The 18295-nt window shown below is 39.0% G+C and overlaps 2 protein-coding genes across 6 annotated transcripts in view; one reads left to right on the top strand and one right to left on the bottom strand.

Annotated features, from left to right (window-relative positions):
• The window catches only part of VEZT (vezatin, adherens junctions transmembrane protein), a 39750-nt gene extending 29934 nt beyond the window's left edge, over positions 1 to 9816 (top strand). For 2 of the 4 annotated variants that reach the window (XM_015858414.2, XM_015858422.2), the window contains exons 9-12: positions 701 to 894; positions 5163 to 5263; positions 5664 to 5871; positions 8777 to 9816. In XM_015858414.2, coding sequence (XP_015713900.1) covers positions 701 to 894; positions 5163 to 5263; positions 5664 to 5871; positions 8777 to 9363 — 1090 coding nt within the window. In that variant the 3' untranslated portion in view covers positions 9364 to 9816. Of the gene's footprint in view, positions 1 to 700; positions 895 to 5162; positions 5264 to 5663; positions 5872 to 7963 lie in introns of all 4 variants that reach the window. The other 2 variants (XM_032443950.1, XM_032443952.1) reach the window with 1 other exon arrangement.
• A 6204-nt stretch (positions 9817 to 16020) lies between these two features.
• The window catches only part of LOC107311692 (uncharacterized protein C3orf20-like), a 28352-nt gene continuing 26077 nt past the window's right edge, over positions 16021 to 18295 (bottom strand). For both annotated transcript variants that reach the window (XM_032443958.1, XM_015858448.2), the window contains one exon: positions 16021 to 16492. In XM_032443958.1, coding sequence (XP_032299849.1) covers positions 16462 to 16492 — 31 coding nt within the window. In that variant the 3' untranslated portion in view covers positions 16021 to 16461. The remainder of the gene's footprint in view (positions 16493 to 18295) is intronic.

Consider the following 18295-nt stretch of genomic DNA (forward strand, 5'->3'; position numbering starts at 1 on the left):
ACTTACAGTCACTGCAAGTACATCGTGCCTGTTCTGTTCCTGATTGATTTTACTGAAGGTAGCAGCTCTGCTTTAAAGTAAAGTAGTAAAGATGTTTTTTTGACAGTGTAATTATTTAAAGAATGCTTCAAGGATTCTGTTTCACTGCTTCCATTCTCACACTCTTCCCATTGCTGTGTCTGAGCTCTCAGCTGTCATCTAAGTGTATTTTTATATAAAGTGAGGTCAAAGAGTCTTGGTTCAATGGGGAATCCAGTATTGTTCCCTGATTATTCTTTCAATATCTATTGAAAATTCAAAGCTAAGCAGTACTTCATTTTCTATCTTTGCTTTTGTCTGACCCTTCAAAAAAAACCTGAAAATGCACTTACCTTCCCTTGACTTTTTAACATGCCAAATGCTTTATAAGAAAGTTCAGCTCATAGTAACTACTTAGAAAATATTTTAAGAATTTCATCACTGGCTGATGAAATAACTGAAAACTATCTATTCCTTTAATCTTACATATAAGAATTGCTATAATGAGTGAATGGTGTGTCTCAATGTGGATAAATGGATCTTAGTTTTCAAAATTTGTGGCATTGTTGAGGAGATGGCCAAACTAGATCTTTAGAAGCTAAAGAGAATCACGGGATATTAAATACCTGAAGAAATTGTGAAGTCAAGTATTTACTTCTATTATTTTTGTTCATTTTATTAGGGTAATAATTCTTGAGGATGAACTTGAAAAACTTGTTGGCACTAAGGAGACACCTGAACTAACAACAGAAGCCCACCAGGTTTTGGAACAAAAACTGAAGTTTATTCAGCCTCATATGCAGGCAAGCAACAGCTGCTGGGAAGAAGCCATTTCTCAGGTGGAGAAAATGGGTGGAAGAAACCCAAATAAAAAAGGTAAACATGGGAGGTTAATTTAGCAACTAAAGGGATACACTTTAGAGTTGGAATGGGCAAATAGATCAAGAACTGCATTCAGCCTGTGTTTTCTGAATTTCAGCTAAAGAGACTTAAAAACTTTACTCTCTGAGAAGGCTGTCTATTTGTCAGACTTCTTCATTGAGGTGGCCTTGAAGCTTTTGTTTCAGTAAAAAAAAAAATTAAAAGAACCATACTAACTTAGTCCATTAGGCATGTGGTTTGGGGATGGTACATTTCCAAGTGTTGCCCAGTGGTGGGTTTTTCCCTGTAATAAATAAACACCTGTTTACCTGCTCTCTCAGATATAGTGAGCTAATATTCTGTGTGTTTAAAAGTGACGTAAACAGCACATGCCAAAGTTTTGCCTTGGTGAGCTCTACTGTCCATGCGGTTATTTTTGCACGTCACGTTTAGCTTAAGTAATTGAACTGAGCTTCAGATCTCTTGACCTGGAGCTTTTAATGATATATGGGTGGGGTATCCAGTAGGTGGATGAGTACTGCTGTGGTCCAAGATGTCCAGGCTGACATTGTTCATGTTCACATCAGAATTGGGAGCACTGGTGAGTTGCATGTCTACAGGCTCCATATAGGTACAGACACGGCATAAAAAACTTGCTGTTATTAATATATATATTATGAAGCAAAATAATTAAAGAGCCTTCACTTTCAGTTTTGTCCAGTGACTTGCCTGGTGCAAATATGTGTGGTTTGAATCTCTATTTTGCAACTAGTTTACTGAATCACTCCCCAGAAACTGCTTTTAAGTTGTGTTTAAATTATGTTATATTTTATCTGACTACATTAGAGTTTCATAATGTATTGCTGTGCAGTTCAGGTTCTGTGAGTTGAACTTTTCAAGCTGTGCATGAAGTCAAGTCTCATTACATAATCACAGAATCACAAAGGTTTTGTGGGACCTCAGGAGATCACTGAGTCCAACCTCTCTGCTAACTTGTAATCTCTTTGTATGCATCTTAGCAGCTCATCTGTCAGTCATAATTATGTGAATTACTTCATTGAATTATATGTGAGGTTTTTTTCCAATACTTCCTGGAAGCTCTTTGAAAGAAGATGCCTTCCTGCTGAAATAATATAACAGCTAAGCACATATTTATTTTATCTTTATTCACCATTATGTAAAATCAAATATTTGGTGTTTTGTTTTTTTTAAAAACGCTGTAGTTAAAAGCCTAACACTTTGTGTCAAAGTGGATGAACAGTGCTTTTTGTGCAGTAGATGTTTAGTTCAACTAACCATAACAAAGCTGTGGAAATATCACATCAATTATGAACAGTGATGAAGAGGGAGCTGTTGTTAATGGCTTAGGCCCAGTTTTGAGAGGAAATATTTCATAACTTAAAGGCTGTATATATTAAATAATTTTAGCAATAACTTTCAATTGTATTTAGTATTACAAAGTCATTGCTTTTCACTTTGTCTGTAAATGCAAAGCATATCTAGTGTTTAAATCTACTTTTCCTTGAGTTTGATACTTACCAGAATGTTTTTGCTGAATTATTCACTGGAAGCATCCAGCTACTAAAGAACTGCTTTGAACCGTGTTCTGTCCTAGTTGTGGCATTGTAGGTAGCTGCATAGCACATGTTTTTCAAAGCAGTTTTCATAGCATCGTGGAATGGTTTGGATTGGAAGGGACTCTTAAGAACATCTAGTTCCAAGCCGCCTGCTATAGGCAGGGACACCTTTCCTCTAGACCAAGTTGCTCAAAGCCCCATCCATCCTGGCCTTGAATGCTTACAGGGAGGGAGCATCCACAGTCTCTCCAGGCAGCCTGTTCCTGTGTCTCACCACCTTCATAGCAAAGAATTTCTTCCTAACATGTAGTCTAACATGTAAATCTACCCTCTTCCAGTTAAAAGCCATTTCCCCTCATCCTGTCGCCATGTGCCCTTATAAATAGTCTCTCCCCAGCTTTCCTGTAGGCTCCCTTCAGGTACTGGAAAACCACTATAAGGCCCCCCAGAGCCTTCTCTTCTCCAGAGACTCTCAGCCTGTCCCTGTACAGGGGAGATGCTCCAGCTTCTGATGATCTTTGTGGTCCTCCCCTGGACCCGCTTAAACTGCTCAACATCCTTCTCATGTTGGGGGCCCCAGAACTGCACATACTACTCCAGATGGTGTTGCATGAGAGTAGAGGAGTGGAGGGGTAGGAAATGGTTGGCCTTCTGGGCTGTGAGCACGCACTGTCAGCTCATGTTGAGTCATTCATCAACCAACACCCCCAAGTCCTTCTCCTCAGGGCTGCTCTCAAGCCATTCTGTGCCTTACATGTATATGTGCTTGTGATTGCCCTGACCCAGGTACAGGACCTTGCACTTGGCCTTGTTGAACTTCATAAGGTAGACATGGGCCCACCTTGAGCCTGTCCAGGTCCCACTTGATGACATCCCTTCCCTCAAGTGTGTCAACTGCACAACTCAGCTTCATGTCATCTGCAAACTTGCTGAGAGTGCACTCAATCCCACTGTCTATATCACCTACAAAGATGTTGCATAGCACTGATCCCTGAGGGATGCCACTCATCACCAGTCTCCTGTTTCAGGAAATGTCACTTGGACACTGAGCCATTGACCACAACTATCTGAGTATGACCATCCAGCCAATTCCTTATCCAGTTAGTGGTCCATCCATCAAATCCATTTTTCTCCAATTTGGCAACTTGAATGTCATGTATGACAGTGTCCATGTTTTTCTTTATAACCATCTGGATCTTAAGAAATGCATACTAATTGCTGTAAGTCATTGCATGGCAAAGCAGATTTATTGCATCTGTATTAAATAGCTCAGTTTGTTAAACTCAAATCAAAAACCTTTAGCACTAACCAATTGAACATTCAGATGCTCCCATAGTACCATAGGACCATAATACCCTGTTGCAAGCTCCTGGTCTTACATTCTCTGATCCACCAGAGAGGACCTAAAGCCACAGCAGCTTTAGTGAAAACACTGAATTCTTAATCTTGAAGCATCTCCTTAGCAATGTTATCACCCCAAACAGATGACAGATAGAGCAACTTGTCCATATTTGTGCTTCACATTTCTTTTAAATTATCATTTTACATTTAAATACATCTGGAACATCAGATCTTTAGCTCAGCTCAAGCAAACAGGGAATCACATGTTTTTCCTTGTTTGCAAAAGCAGGTAACTGAACAGCATTAGAGTCACTGTCAATGTGAACGGCTCTATGCCCATGTATTCAGCATGTGGATTAGAAATTGAAAATAAAGATGAGTGGGGTTTGTCAAGTTTGTCTTGCCCATTTCCCTGCTCATTGGCAAATTTGTACTTTTGCTGTATGTAGATGTTGTTTACCTGCTCTTAAGAACATCTGCATAGAGATATCTTACAGTATTTCCAGGAATCTATTCCAGCACTTAAATCTCATTTACCAGTAGAATGCTTTTTCCGATATTCAATATAAATAGCTCTTGCTGCAATTAAATAAAAGAAAAAAAGTGCTTTTGGCCACCCACAGTGGAAATCCATTTCCTCCTTATAGCTTTCTCTTACATTTTTTAAGACAGCTAATAACTTTTCTGTCTTCTCCACATAACCCCATATCCTTCAGATCTTCTATTATGGCTATGCTTTATTTCGCCCTCTGACCATTTCCATTGTTTTTGCTCTGGACACCCTTTAGCTGGTCTGCAGTGTCACTGAGTGGAGGAATTCCAGCCTGAGCACTATGTTCCATCCACATCCTGATCAGTGCCAAGCAGAGAAGAAAAGTAATTTCCTGTAGCTAAGAATCTGTGCTGCTGTTTATATGCAGTCTGGCTTCTTTCTTACAGCAGGGTATAATTGACTGGCCTCCTCAGATCCTTTTCTCAGTGTTGTTGCCTGGTCAGTCAACGTGTATTTATGCAGTTGACTGTTCAGAAACACAAAATGTCACAGCTGCTGTCACTGAACTGCTGTATCTGAAATCCAGTTCTTCCTGGGGCATCTCTGATTGTCCAGTAGTTTGGTTTTTTTATTCTACTTTTCAATATCCTTGCAGATTATCACAATGTCAGGAGATTTACTGAGCTTAAATATTTTCTTTTTCTGTCTGAAAATGGTGACTATACTGTTTATGCAAGAGAGCAGTTGATGCACCTGACAGCAACTTCTTCTAGCCCGTGTCGTGACATGAGTGAGTCTAAAATATCACTGAACACTCAGAATCTTCATTTTTCTTTTTTTCTTCATCCATTTTTTTTTCCTTTCCCCTGAAGGCAAGCTTGAAGCTTCCTGTGATAACCTACAGCGTACTTCAGTACCTTTAATACAGCCTACTGTATACATAGAAGACAGAGATCCCATCCCTGAAGAACAGGTAAAAAAAAGAAGTAGTGTCATTCAGAATAAAAATTGGGCTTTATTCCTTTTTCAGTTGCTTGTGCATTCAAAGCAAGCCAAGTAGGTATCAGGAGCCATTTCATAAAGGAACTTGTAAAAGTAAGGAAAAAAATGATATATTTTCCTTCTGCTGTGTTTCACGGGAAGGTATTCCCCATCCTTGGGGAATACTTGTAGACGAAAGTGAATCTTAGGTGACTGCAATAATGTTAACTTTGCACTGAGTGGACTTAAGAATGTCAGATCCACTGGCTCTGCTCAGACAAGGCTCCATCCTTCTACCATGGTTGACCTGTGTTGAGATCACTTGATCATGCATTAGCTTCTAGGGTCTATGCTGAAAGTGAAAATGTAAAATATTACTTTTCTTTCTTCAGGAATTGGAAGCCTATGTTGATTATTCTGATATGGACAATGAATATAATAGGGAAGCTTTTGACTGCTTTTCCCAGGAAGAGAGAGAGAGACAAAAACGAGAGAGAGAGGAGTCTAAAAGGGTGTTACAAGAATTGAAATCTGTGCTGGGATTTAAAGCTTCAGAAGTAGAAAGACAGAAATGGAAACAACTCCTATTCAGTGACCACGGTAAGCATTGCTTTTGAAATCCCTTTCTTAGAAAGAGTAGGTGTCTGTTTACCATCAAGTTCTTACTGTCGTAGAATTTAAATAGTGCTCAATGATAACAGTGTATCAAAGGATAACGCTGTGTGACTTCATTTTTTTTATTATTCTATCTCTTTAAATTGTTGTAGCAATCGTTTGGCTCCAGACAAAAATACTGAGCCTAAGTATTAAGTACACAAGATATGAAGCACAGCATACAGAGAACTGTCATGCTATAAACCTTGCAAAATACATTGACTTTCTCTTGCTGCTTTCTTGTAAATATGAATTTTCATTGGGATTCATAAATAAATATTTTTAAGAATTTAAAGCATCAGAATTTATCCAAGACAAACAAAAATAGGGAGATTAAAGTGAAGAGTCAGGCTCTCAAATAATTAAAGATTTGTGAAAGACTAAGACAGGTTTTTGTTTCTGTGAGAGAGGAAGCACACAGAATATGTATTGCAAAAAACAAAAGAACAAAAAAAACTAAGAAGGAGGAGTTCTTTCCAACTGGCCTTTACTAATTCTGGGGACTGCTGGGTAGCTCCAGCCACTGGAACCTGAAAGCAATAATGTGAAAATTTACTTTGCCTCAGCAAGACAGTCTCAGTTCCACCAAGTCTGGGTACAACTTGACTGCTTTTGCTGCTTGAGCTGTTTGATTTATTATCTTTAATACAGGGAGTGATTTGTATTTCCTTCTTTCCATTCGCTTTCCCATTTTCATTCCTTCCTCTTTAAGACGGATTAGGATGAGCCCTCTGAAAATTGTCATATTCTAGCTTAAGGAAAACAACCCTCAAGTTTTGTGGCATATCCAAGGATTTTGCCTCTGCAGTTTTTGCCCCAAAAAACCAGCCATTAATTGCATCTCTCAGTAATTTAGTGGGAACACACAGTAACAGACTGTACCTATCTATGAGATTTTTTTCTTTTGATATCAAGCCCACAAAAATACCTGAGCTCCACAACTTTCTTTATGTCCACTTAGCTATAACTATGTTAAAAGCAATCTCTCAGCTGTTGGTATTAGCCGCTCTTTTCTTCTAAATGAGTTAAGAAACAAAGACATCAAATCGCATCAGAGTCTACTCAAGAGGAGGATTTCTGTACTATCCTTCTGATGTTAGATGGGATACCACGCAGCTTCCCAGAGGAAGCAGAAGGGAGAAATCCTATTCTCACTGCAAGTCTTCATGAATATAGTGACTGTTACAGAAAGACTTCTTAGTCAGGAGAGCTTATGTAGGAAATTTCCTTATCTAAGTTAGCAGCTGATGCCTATCCACATTATTATCTCTTTAGGTCATTTGTGGTTATAGCTTTCTAGAAATTAATGGACTGGCTTAACTGAACAGCTGAAACAGCTGTAGGAGGAGTCCTGTAATCTTGAGTAACCATTCCATTGAAGGCCTTTGTGGCTCATGCTAGTTCCTTTCTTTTTCGCATATAGATATTACATTTTTTTTAGGATTAGAAAGTCTATAATGGAGAGTGAGGGAAGTGTCGTTTCCTTCATCTGCTTGAGACTCATCACAGATTCCTCCTAAACAGTACAGAAGTTGAATATATGAGGATGGTTTATGAAAATAATTGATATTGTCTCCTTTTGGCTGTAAAACTAATTGCATTTGTTTTGGGAAAGAAAAAGAATACCCTTGAGAGATGCTGAGGCTTTAATCGAGGCACCTAGCAAGCCATTTATTAAGGTTTTTGTTTCACTAATGGGAGGGGCTGGTTTCTACATCGAAGAGGTTAGTTCCCAGCACGTTGATATGCCCAAAGAACACATCACGAAATCAGCTGCTCAGTAATTGAAATGAGTCTGGTGCAGTGCTCCTTCAGTATATGAGTTTTAAAAACAAAATAATACCAATTCTAATCTATAGTCTTTTTGTGCTATTGAAAATAATTATCCATGTGACAACTGTAGTGATACGCCTAACTTCAACTAGCTAAAATAAATGTGACTGCAGTAGGATGCAATGGAAAAATCCTGATACCGTACATTTTGTTTCCCATGAAAAGTTTCCTTATTTCCCAGAGTTATTTTCATCTCTGCTTACAGGGGTAAAGTCAGAATGGAATTAGAAAGGGAAATGCTACTTGGGAATCTGCTGTTGCCGCTCATTTATGTTCGTGCTGCTACTCTAATGGAGCTACTGCAGTTTAGGGAATCTGTTACTTGGAAATGGACATTGTATCGTTTTCTTAAAAAGAAAGACATCTGTTCTTCAAGAAGTGATTGTACCGAGTTATACTAACCCTTAACACTGGGAGGAGAGACTTCCTGGCAAGCATCCCGTTGCTGGCAATGGGACTCGCTGCTGCTACTAACTTCAAGAGAGGCTAAATTAAACCACACTTAATTTGTGAGGACATCTTACCTGGCTGTATGAATACGTGTTGTGTTTGTATGTCGTGATGTGAGATCAGATACTGCATATAAGGACTTTTGTTCTGTACCAGCTGTCTTTATTGGGTTAGGTAAACTGTTGTCTAAAATGAAGACAGTTCAATTCTGTATCCAGTGCAGAAGTTTTACCTGCTTTTAACTTGATCACGGAATGCATCATCCATGTTTGTTAAACATCAGTTTTGTGCCATCTTTTTCTATCAAGCATTTTAAGGCTTAGTTCTAACAAGCAGTTATCACATTTCATTTCAGCTGTGCTTAGAAAGCACCAGTCTGTTTTAAGTTTTCTTTGATTTGTGTGTGTTTTTTTTTAATTGTTGTTGTTGGTTGTCATTGTTACTGTTTTGTTTGGTTCTGTTTTTAATCCATTTTGACACTTCCAACCTTGCATCTTTTCAGACACAAATATTATTTATACATAGCAGCTTGCTTTCAGTTATCAATTCATTTTTTCCCCTTTTTAAGCTGCAGTGAAACCCTTGTCTCCTGTAGAGTCACTGAAGCTCCAAAATAATTTGGAATCTCACATGAATTCAAATACAGAAAATCAGGACTGCAGCCAGAGTTGTGATAAATCTGAAGAAAGCGGCTCTAATTCAGAAGTGAATGCTGCTGGTAAAAGCAGGACAGAATATTTGTATGAAGATCCTGAGATGGAGAGAAACAAAGACAGTCCCACTGAAGAAGGTATTTCTACAGAGTCTGAAGAAATAGTGTGCCGTGAAGGGGAAGCTGAGGATCTCCAGCCAAGTGATGCGGATGGAATAGAAGTTTCACAGCCTCCCTCCTTGGATGCATTGCATTCAAAGATAAAGCATAGGCTGGCTCAGCTTCACATATCAACGGATTTTAACTTCACATCTGGTCTGGCTGCACAAGCTGCTGCCAGGTCTTTCTCTTTTACTACAATGCAGGAACAGACTTTTGGAGATGATGATGAGGATGAAGAGGAGGAGAAGGAGGACGGGAAGGGGCAAGAACATGAAGACCTGATGGAAGACTTTGAGGATGAAGGTAGTGGCTCTGAGAGAGAAGGAAAAGTACAAGTCTGATCTGAACTTTTAAAAACCATCAACAGACAGTTTGGTAGGAAAAAAAAAAAAAAAAACCCCACAACAAAACTGACGTGGGGCTTTAAAGTTAAAAATGCTGAATGGAAAAAATAATAATAATTGGGAGACCTAAATGTAATACGTCTTGTTCCCTAAGTCTGAGACACTAAATGGGACTTCTGAGTATGTGGAAAATTTGCAGGTAAGACAACTTCAAGCTGCAAGCACTGAGCAGTTGGCTGTTGCCTTTTTAAGATCTTAGCGATGAGTTTTGGAGATTACCTTTGTGTTTTCTGGTTTGTTTATTTATATGATGAAGTGTTGTTATTGTTTTTCTAAAAAGAATGGAAAACACTGTACTGAATTACAACAGACTGTCTTCTGCTTTCTGATTTTGTTGTTTTGGTATCAAATGTTAGTTCCAATAAAAAAACGGCATTTGTTTTGGAAGAACCCAAACTGTTCCCCATGATCTTCCTCCACCACTTCTCATGTCCGCTGTGAGTTGGCCGAGCCTCCGTAGGCATTGGTGAATCTGTGGCTAGTGATGCTCCTGGCTAAAACGTGGAGTCTTAAGTAAAAACTTGAAAGGTCTTTTATTTTATGTGTCCTGGGGCATGAGGCTGAAATGCATGAAGTTGGTCGTACTTCATGTTAAGGTTTATACAGAATTTTATGAAAGGTTAATAAATGATTCATAAATGTTGTAATTCATGTTAGAGAAATGTGTAGTATGCGTTAGGGAGGGTTTTGAGCTCATCGGTATTAAGTATTATAGACAAGTAGAAGCTATTTGTTGGATTGATAATGGGTGAGAATTAAATAGCTATTTTTAAAAAACAGCTATTAATCCTTTGTTAACCTTTTATAAATTGAGCCTTAATGTAATGTTTGATTTGTATATTATTGTTTGTCCAGAAGTAATTTTCATAGAGCAAAATTACCTGACAACTTACACAGTGTTTTGCTTAAATGATGTATTTGCTTTTCCCTTAGGCTCTTTCATTTTTCTCCTAGATCACAACTATAATGTGTGATTAAGATCCACGAGAGAGCAAAAATTATCTGTTGTCTAAGGTCTGCCTTGTAACTTTGCTGACATCTAAGCATCACTGTCTGTTTAGATGTTGTGCTAAAGGGATATGGTTTAGTGGGAAAGTATTGGTAGTAGGTGGATGGTTGGACTTGGATGTTCTTGGACATCTTTTCCAACCCTGGTGATTCTATTTGAGGTTACTTATGTTGTTTTTCTCTGCAGTGGTGTGAGGGAAAGCAGCAAACTGATATGGCAGTGATCACCTCACCTAGAATCTGGTTAATGGTTTTCCTGCCTTTCCTTGTGCTCTCAAATGCAAAATGAGGCGAAGGACTCATGTCTCTGATGGTGAGAGATCTGCTTCTTAGTGTGGATGTGGATAAACCTGCAGTCACAGAATGCCTCAGCAGTTACTTATCAGCTGTCTCTTAAGGCTTGCTGATTTTTTAGAATAGAGGGTATGGAGATACAAGTGCTTCACAGCAGTATCTTTCCTAGGGTGCTGTCTTGAGAAGTGGGGAAGCTAAAGAAAGTCAGCAGGTCAGGACAGGACTCTTGATATATGTCTGAAAATGTTCTTGCTTTCAGCCTCACTCTCCATCTGTTAGTAATTTTGTGTGAATGCTGCAAGTATGAACCCTTTTTTTTCCACAGTTCCTATAGAGTTGAATATCAATTTATAGAGAAAGTTGTATGTGATTTAAGCTATTCTTTCTCAATATAATGTCTGTCTTCTCCCTTACAGACAGATTTGGGTAAAAGAATGTTTTGACGTACTTCGCTAACCAGTAACACTGGATTTTGTACCCCTCATTATGTGCGACTGAAAGCTGAGTGGGTGGGTGACTGGAAGTTGAGTGAGACTAGGAAAGATGCTTCTCAAACTACATCCAGAAGCTAAGCCTCCCCTGAGTGGTAGGATACATTCTTCCCTAGGCCCATAAAAGTTAGAGTAAGATGATGAAAGACTATTTTATTTTCTCTGTGGTAAGCAATTGAGTCTAGAACAACTACTTTGGATAAGCAGTGTCTGAAGCAGTGTCCATGCTTCTGAAACATAAGTCTTCCTCATCCTTGACTTGAGATCCTTGATCCTTCACTAAGTGCCCAGGTGTTTTTTGTTCCTAGCTATTTGTTCTGACTGCCTAACTGTATGTTCCATTAATGCTTTTCCACAAGGTCACCTATATCTTATTATCTGGTATTGTGTATCCCAAAACTGATACTTTTTCCACCTAAACTTAGTTCACAGTTGGCTGCAATACCACCGTGGAAAAATAATCGAATTTAGAATATGAACTATAACTCTTTTCAAAGTTTTGGTTGAAATCAGTAGTCACATGAGTTCTTTGCAATGCTACCGAAATAGATTTCAGATTTTACATCTGTAAGAGTTCCTAGTTCTTCATTCCTTTTCTGCAGTCCTTAGTAAAAGAAGGAAAACAGAACTTGCCAGCTCATTTATAATATGCTGGTCCCGGTGATGAAACTGGCCTAAGAAACCCCATCTACCATTAGTTGTTCTCTTTCACCCATCAGATGGGTTCAACACAAGTTTTTGTGCCTATGTTATTAATCAGCCTACTTACTTAACATGGTCCAAAAAAACCCATCCTTTTTGGAGTTTACTTTTGCATTGCTTATTCCAATGATGCAATTTACAGCATTGACCTCCAAACAGCTGTATCAGCATATACTGTGTTACTTGCATGAGGCTCAGGATTGTTCACATTTATGTTATTGGCAGAGACTATGTACTGTGAAATTACACTTCGATGTTAGAGATGAGCGTGATGAAAGTACGACCTTTTGGAGCAAACTCTGAATCTACTTGAACAGATATATTTTCTGCAAGAAAATTAATTGATTTGTATGGTTTTAGTGCAGTCTTAGGAGTTGTATAAATGAACGTCTGTGCTCACTTGCTTTCTCTCCCCCTAATCACATTATATGTAACTGCCATCAGGTCATTTATTTTATTTTATTGAATATACTCCCTGCATAAAAAAATTGGCAGACAGTCTACAGCTTACAAAACATGGCTTCCTTTTATTTCATAACTAGGTTCTGCCTGCATATAGTCTGTTGTGATCAAGAGTTCCTCGTGGTAATGTCGTCTGACAGGACTATGTGTAAATGCTGTAGATTCCTTTAAGAACCTGACAGATTTGGTGGGGTTTTTTTTGTAATATTTTTTTATTGCTGCATTTAAAATAATGTGTAAACACACTGAACCGTATATTAGAGCTAAAGGGTTGTGTTAATATATTGAGCATGTCAAGGTCTAAGTGCTGTTCTATGTTCTTTGGCTCATGAGTGTAGGTAGGGAATTGGTAAAAACAGAACATTTATTTCTTAGCGCTTTGTAACTTCTTTAAATAAGTTAATCAGGAAATCCACACGAAATAATGAAGCAAGCCAAAGGATATCACAGCCAAAATTCTCTGTGAAGAACAGAGCTAATGATAACTGTGTATTCCATTCCCAGTTAGGAGCTTTGTGAAGTTATAAAGAAACAAGCAGTGATATTGAATTCAATAATTTCTTTCTATCTACCTGGAAGTCATTCCAAAGATGGTATTTGCTTCTTAGGTTGGATTTCAATCTACCGCTACATCTTTTATGTAGCATAACTTTATGGTTAAAGATACCTAAATAGGGACAAAGAACTATAATAAAGACATTAGTGGCTCTTTTTTTTTTAGTGTATATCTTGGTGACCTAAATGTAACATTGATGTAATGGAAGCATATATCGAGAATTACAGACAAAACAGACTCTTGCAGATAGAGTGGAGCATGCCTGAGTCAGTTGTAAGCAAGACTGGCAAACTTGAAAGGTCTGGTTGTACTAACAAGGTAGTTCTACTCCTGACAGAGGGTTCCTAGATATCACTGAGCCTTGTATTTTGTTAGATACCCTCAAGATGACATTTGAAAGGGTGACCATTCTTAACGATATTTCAGACTTTGCCCTGAGTGCATTTATGTTTACAGCACTGGAAATATTATGTGCATCTGAGCAGCAGAATTTGCAATTGTCTTACTAATCTCTCTGCTAGCTTTAGAAATAAGTATAAATGGTGGACTGTGTAGAGTTGGCGGCCAACAGTGAACGTTGTAATCTTGTTGTCTGCCTTCCTTTTTCAAACAGGAACAAGGGCTCAAGTATACTAAGCTGGCCTTCTTTTAAAGTGTTTAGTGAAGGGCTGCTCTGCAAGTGGCTTGTTCCCATGGTTAATTACTCTTTAGAATTAAGAATTATTTTCATAAGACAAAAGGTTTTTTTGTAGTGTCTTATCTGGAAAAAGAAAAAAAAGGGAATGAGAGGGTATGAGAAAGGCACTTGGTCAGTGCAGAGGGTTGAACTACTCTCATATCTCATCTGTGGCAGGGACTAATAGCAGATGCTGTGAGAAGGGTAGGAAAAAGGGAGCTTATGTTGTGATGAGCTGCTTCCCAACCATTTGTGTCTCAGGTGGTTCAGTGGAGGTAGCTGTCAGTTTAACAGCTCACAGTGGAATTTTCTTCCAAGTGATTGAATGAACTTGTTCAGGCTCACATTTGGTTGATTATTACTAGTTCCAATGCCATGATGTGCTCATCTTTTAGTTGTCTACAAGCTAGAAGATTTGTCAATATTATGTTTGTTTGTTTGTTAGTTTTTCAACTGAGTGAGCCCACTTCTGTTGGCTCATCCACAGAGGGTTGTATTTTCCACATTTTGATTGCTTTCCTTAGAAATCTGTCCTGCCCTTTGATCTATAATGGCCAAAGTATGCTACAGTACTCCAGATGTAACCTCAGCAGTGCTGAGTATGGAGTTAAAATCACCTCCCATAAAACACAGAACCATTAAAGTATTTCTGAGTCCATCTAGGAACAAAATCTTTTCAGATCTCTTAACCCCAGATACTACGATGACAAATGAAAATGTTTGGTCTGATGGAGGAGAAATATTTATTCATTCTCAGCAGGATTTGGTTGGACAGTGTTTTTCTTTGCTAACAAAACAAAGAGTTGTTAAATCAAACTGATCTTCCAGCAGCTGCCACCTGGTCTGACACAAACTAAAGATGCCAAACAACACTTGTTTAAATCTCAGCTTGATTTTTTTTTCAGAGCTATTCTGATCTCTGATGAGTGGGCGCGTATCACAAAATACATTATCACAAAAATGTGACAGAGAATATGTGGATATCAGAGATCAATCTGAAGGTTTCCGACTCATTTGCAAACTCCTGGCAGGTGTGCTTTATTCGTATTCTCATTGTATTTAATTCGTTAATCTGTATGCTTTTATTCTACCACCTCGAATTCTAAATACCAAAAAAATATCTAACTTGATTTATTTGACTTGGAAATTTTGTGCAGTGACCAGGTAGGCTGCAATGGTATCAGAACTGTGGTGATAAGGCTTGACATACGTAGGGTAAAATCTACCTTCCATGTATTTTTTTCTTTGTGTACCGATAAAACAATGCAGTTTGAGCTATAGCTACACAGTATGTAACTGTTCTAGATCGTCTCCCTCACCTGTCACACTGCCAGCTCTTAAGTCATTGGCAGGTTTGTAGGATTAAAATTTGATCCAGCAGCTTACACACTCTGTGAGCCCATTTCACACTTCATGAAATTACTACAGGATTTTGGAGCAGTGACTATAATTTAGCAGAAGAAAAAGGCTTGTTCCTCCTTTACAAAGTGGCTTATTTTAAAAGGGTTGAATCGGACCAAAATATGAATACTTTTACCATCAGCATATTTTGACCTTTGTACCTGCTCAGATTTAAATGTTAAAGGCTTCACACACAATCTGCCTTAGGGGATGCAGTTATGTAGTGGTTTAAACCAATCTAGGTCCTGGCTGCCGTGGCCTTGCCATGGCTGTGATCTCAGTGCCTCCGTTAGTCTGGCTTTTGCCACCACTTGGATATCTAGGAGCCCAGCCTGGCTGAAAATGTATCGCAGCTTTAGCTTTTAGTATGGCTGGATCCCTCAGTTAATTCACTGTGTGGTTGAAAGTGCACCAGTAGCATGTCAGGGGAGTTGGAAGGAATACATGCCTTGGCAATGAGGAGAAATGCCGTAGATCAAATTTAAATCAATGTTTACATGCCGCAGATTACATCATTAGTGTCTGTACTGAGGTGGGAAAAACTCAACTCCATGTGTTATTTCATCTCCATATTTTCTGTTGATTGAGGAAAAAAAAAAAAATCAGCTTGATTCTTCTGTTTCTTCAGCATTGGAATGTCCAGAGGAGGGCAACTACAATGATCATAGGGCTGAAGCATCTGTCCTGTGAGGAAAGGTTGATGGAACTGGGCTTGTTTAGCTTGGAGAAGAGAAGGCTCTGGGACACCTCATTGCAGCCTTCCAGTATTTGAAGGGAGCATATAAACAGGAGGGGGAACAGCTGTTTACAAGGGTGGATGGTGATAGGACAAGGGGAATAGTTTTAAACTGAGACAGGGGAGGTTTAGGTTAGATATTAGGAGGAAGTTTTTCACACAGAGGGTGGTGACGCACTGGAACAGGTTGCCCAAGGAGGCTGTGGATGCCCCATCCCTGCAGGCATTCAAGGCCAGGCTGGATGTGGCTCTGGGCAGCCTGGTCTGGTGGTTGGTGACCCTGCATATAGCAGGGGGTTGGAACTACATGATAATTGTGGTCCTTTTCAGCCCAGGCCATTCTATGATTCTATGATTATGACTAGATCTAGCAGTGCATGCTTACTTTCCCAGCTGACTTGAGAACTGAAACAGAATATGGACACCCTAATGGGGAGTACTACAGTCAAAACAGAAATAATGATATATAGCAAAGTCAATATACACTGAGAGGCTTTTGTATGTAATTCTGCCTTGCTGAAAAACACCAGGTTGTGCTTTGGAAATAATTGTGATTTTAGTACTTGGTCCCAAAATAACTGTCATTAGTTGACTTGATCTGTGCACAAATCTTAATATTTAAAGACTGCTTCCTGACCTTCTCCAGCTGCACAGATAAGAAATGAAAATAATCTCAGATTTCCAAATAGAGAGTGACCAATACTTTCCGTTAGTTTGTGCTATTAAAAAGGCATCCATTCCTAGATAAATAAAAAGAGAAGAAAAAAAAAAGTTAGTGCTTAATATAATTCCTCAGTAGTTTTTATTAACAGTCATGCATTTGATCTCAATAGAAGCACCATAAATTAGGATTGTTTATAACATTTGATGTGTGTTTCTAAAAATAATAATAGAAGGCTTTCAATGTAATACTGGATAAAAGCCAGAAGTCTGTTAATTGTCCCCAAGATCTTTCATCCGAAGTCACAGGTGGTCAAATTTAAACAAGTTCACGCTGACGTTTTCTGTGCTGCTTGGTATGGCATCGTGTTTAGTATTCCCAAGCGAATGCTCACAGTCTGCGTGCACCTGTGTGCTTGAGGCCTGCGAAAGTTGTGTAGATCTGCATACATCATGCAGTGGCACTCAGTGAAACCTGTTTAGGAGCAAGAAGCTTCGAAAGCATTTGAGGCTTATTGTCTCTGTCTTGTTCTATTTCAACATCCATACTGCATGCAATTCCAGTCAAATTTTCCCTTCTCAGCTTTCCTCTTCATAGGCCATGCAAACCAATGGCATTCGGTTTTGTTTTCCATTTTCCCACCTTAGCTACTATTCTATAATGCACTAAGTTGTTTATCTGCCTGTCTGGAGCTCTAGAAACTCTAATCTAATCAATCTAAGCAGTTGTGTTTAAACCTTTCCCACTTCCCGTATGTGTTCAGAGCACAAGTGCTACTGAATCTCCTCCGGATCAAACTGTTCTGAATTTTTATTGAGCAGCGTTAATGGATTGTTTCTGAAGTGGTTTAGATACGTATATGTACACATACACACACGCTTCATATAGTACATGTATATTGCCTGGTATCACGCTGAAAGTCTCATCTAGCAAAGAAGTCGTATTTTTCTGTTATCAAACTTTCAAGTTACTCAGAAGAAAAGCTTCATTCTTGTTTATCCAATGGAAGAGTAATTTCTACCAAGTAGGCTGCGTGGAGTTACCTAAAATACACCTTGCTTTTACACCATTAGTTAGAAAAACCAAGATTTCTCTTATCAAAGCTTCGTACCTGAGCTGCTGTGAGTGCCTGTATGCCCATCTGCCCTGTCTTAAGCCTCTAAACAATACACCTTCCTCAGCATTTCCTGCCTAAGTCTTAGCATTTCCCAAAATAAGGCCTAAGGGCACCCTAGGTTTCCAAGAAAGCCAAAGGAAAAGAAAGAATCTTGATAAGCTGCTTTTTAATTGGTTAATAAATGAAAGCTAAACTATAAGAGGAAATGTTTAAGAGAACAAACTACAGCAAGAGACTCTTGGCAGGGCTACAGAGGGAAATCACACATGATACGTTCTGAAGTTCAGACACTGGGAAGGATCTATGATTCCTCTTCAGTGCAGAGACAGGACGTGCTCACCAGACCGGTAGTCTTCAGTAGCTTCTAAAAAAGAGCTGTGTTTTAGCTACATTCCATTGCCACAGAAAGATGCCTGTTGTGCTGTTGTATCAAGCTGTACGTAAATCTATCTCCGTATTTTTTTTCTTTAAAGCTCAGTATCATGTCAGTCACCTTCCTCAGACGGCACTGAAAACCTGTCTGGTTTGGTTCTGCACCCAGCCTGCCAGCTGTTGGCACTGCTTTAAGCGCAGTGTTGTTGAGATTGGTCTCAAGCAGGTTTCGATAAGCAGTGCCTTAAGGCAGGTGTGAAGCCTAGGGGCTGTCCGCCTTAAGGCTCTGAGAACTAAAGTCCTGGGTCAGATGCCTGTAGAGCAGGACATGACCCACTTGTATTCCTGGGCTTCTGCCCTTCCACTGTGACAGGGCTGCTTGACTGAAATTCC

This window comes from Coturnix japonica, chromosome 1, assembly GCF_001577835.2.
Source record: "Coturnix japonica isolate 7356 chromosome 1, Coturnix japonica 2.1, whole genome shotgun sequence".
Taxonomy (NCBI): Eukaryota; Metazoa; Chordata; class Aves; order Galliformes; family Phasianidae; genus Coturnix; species Coturnix japonica.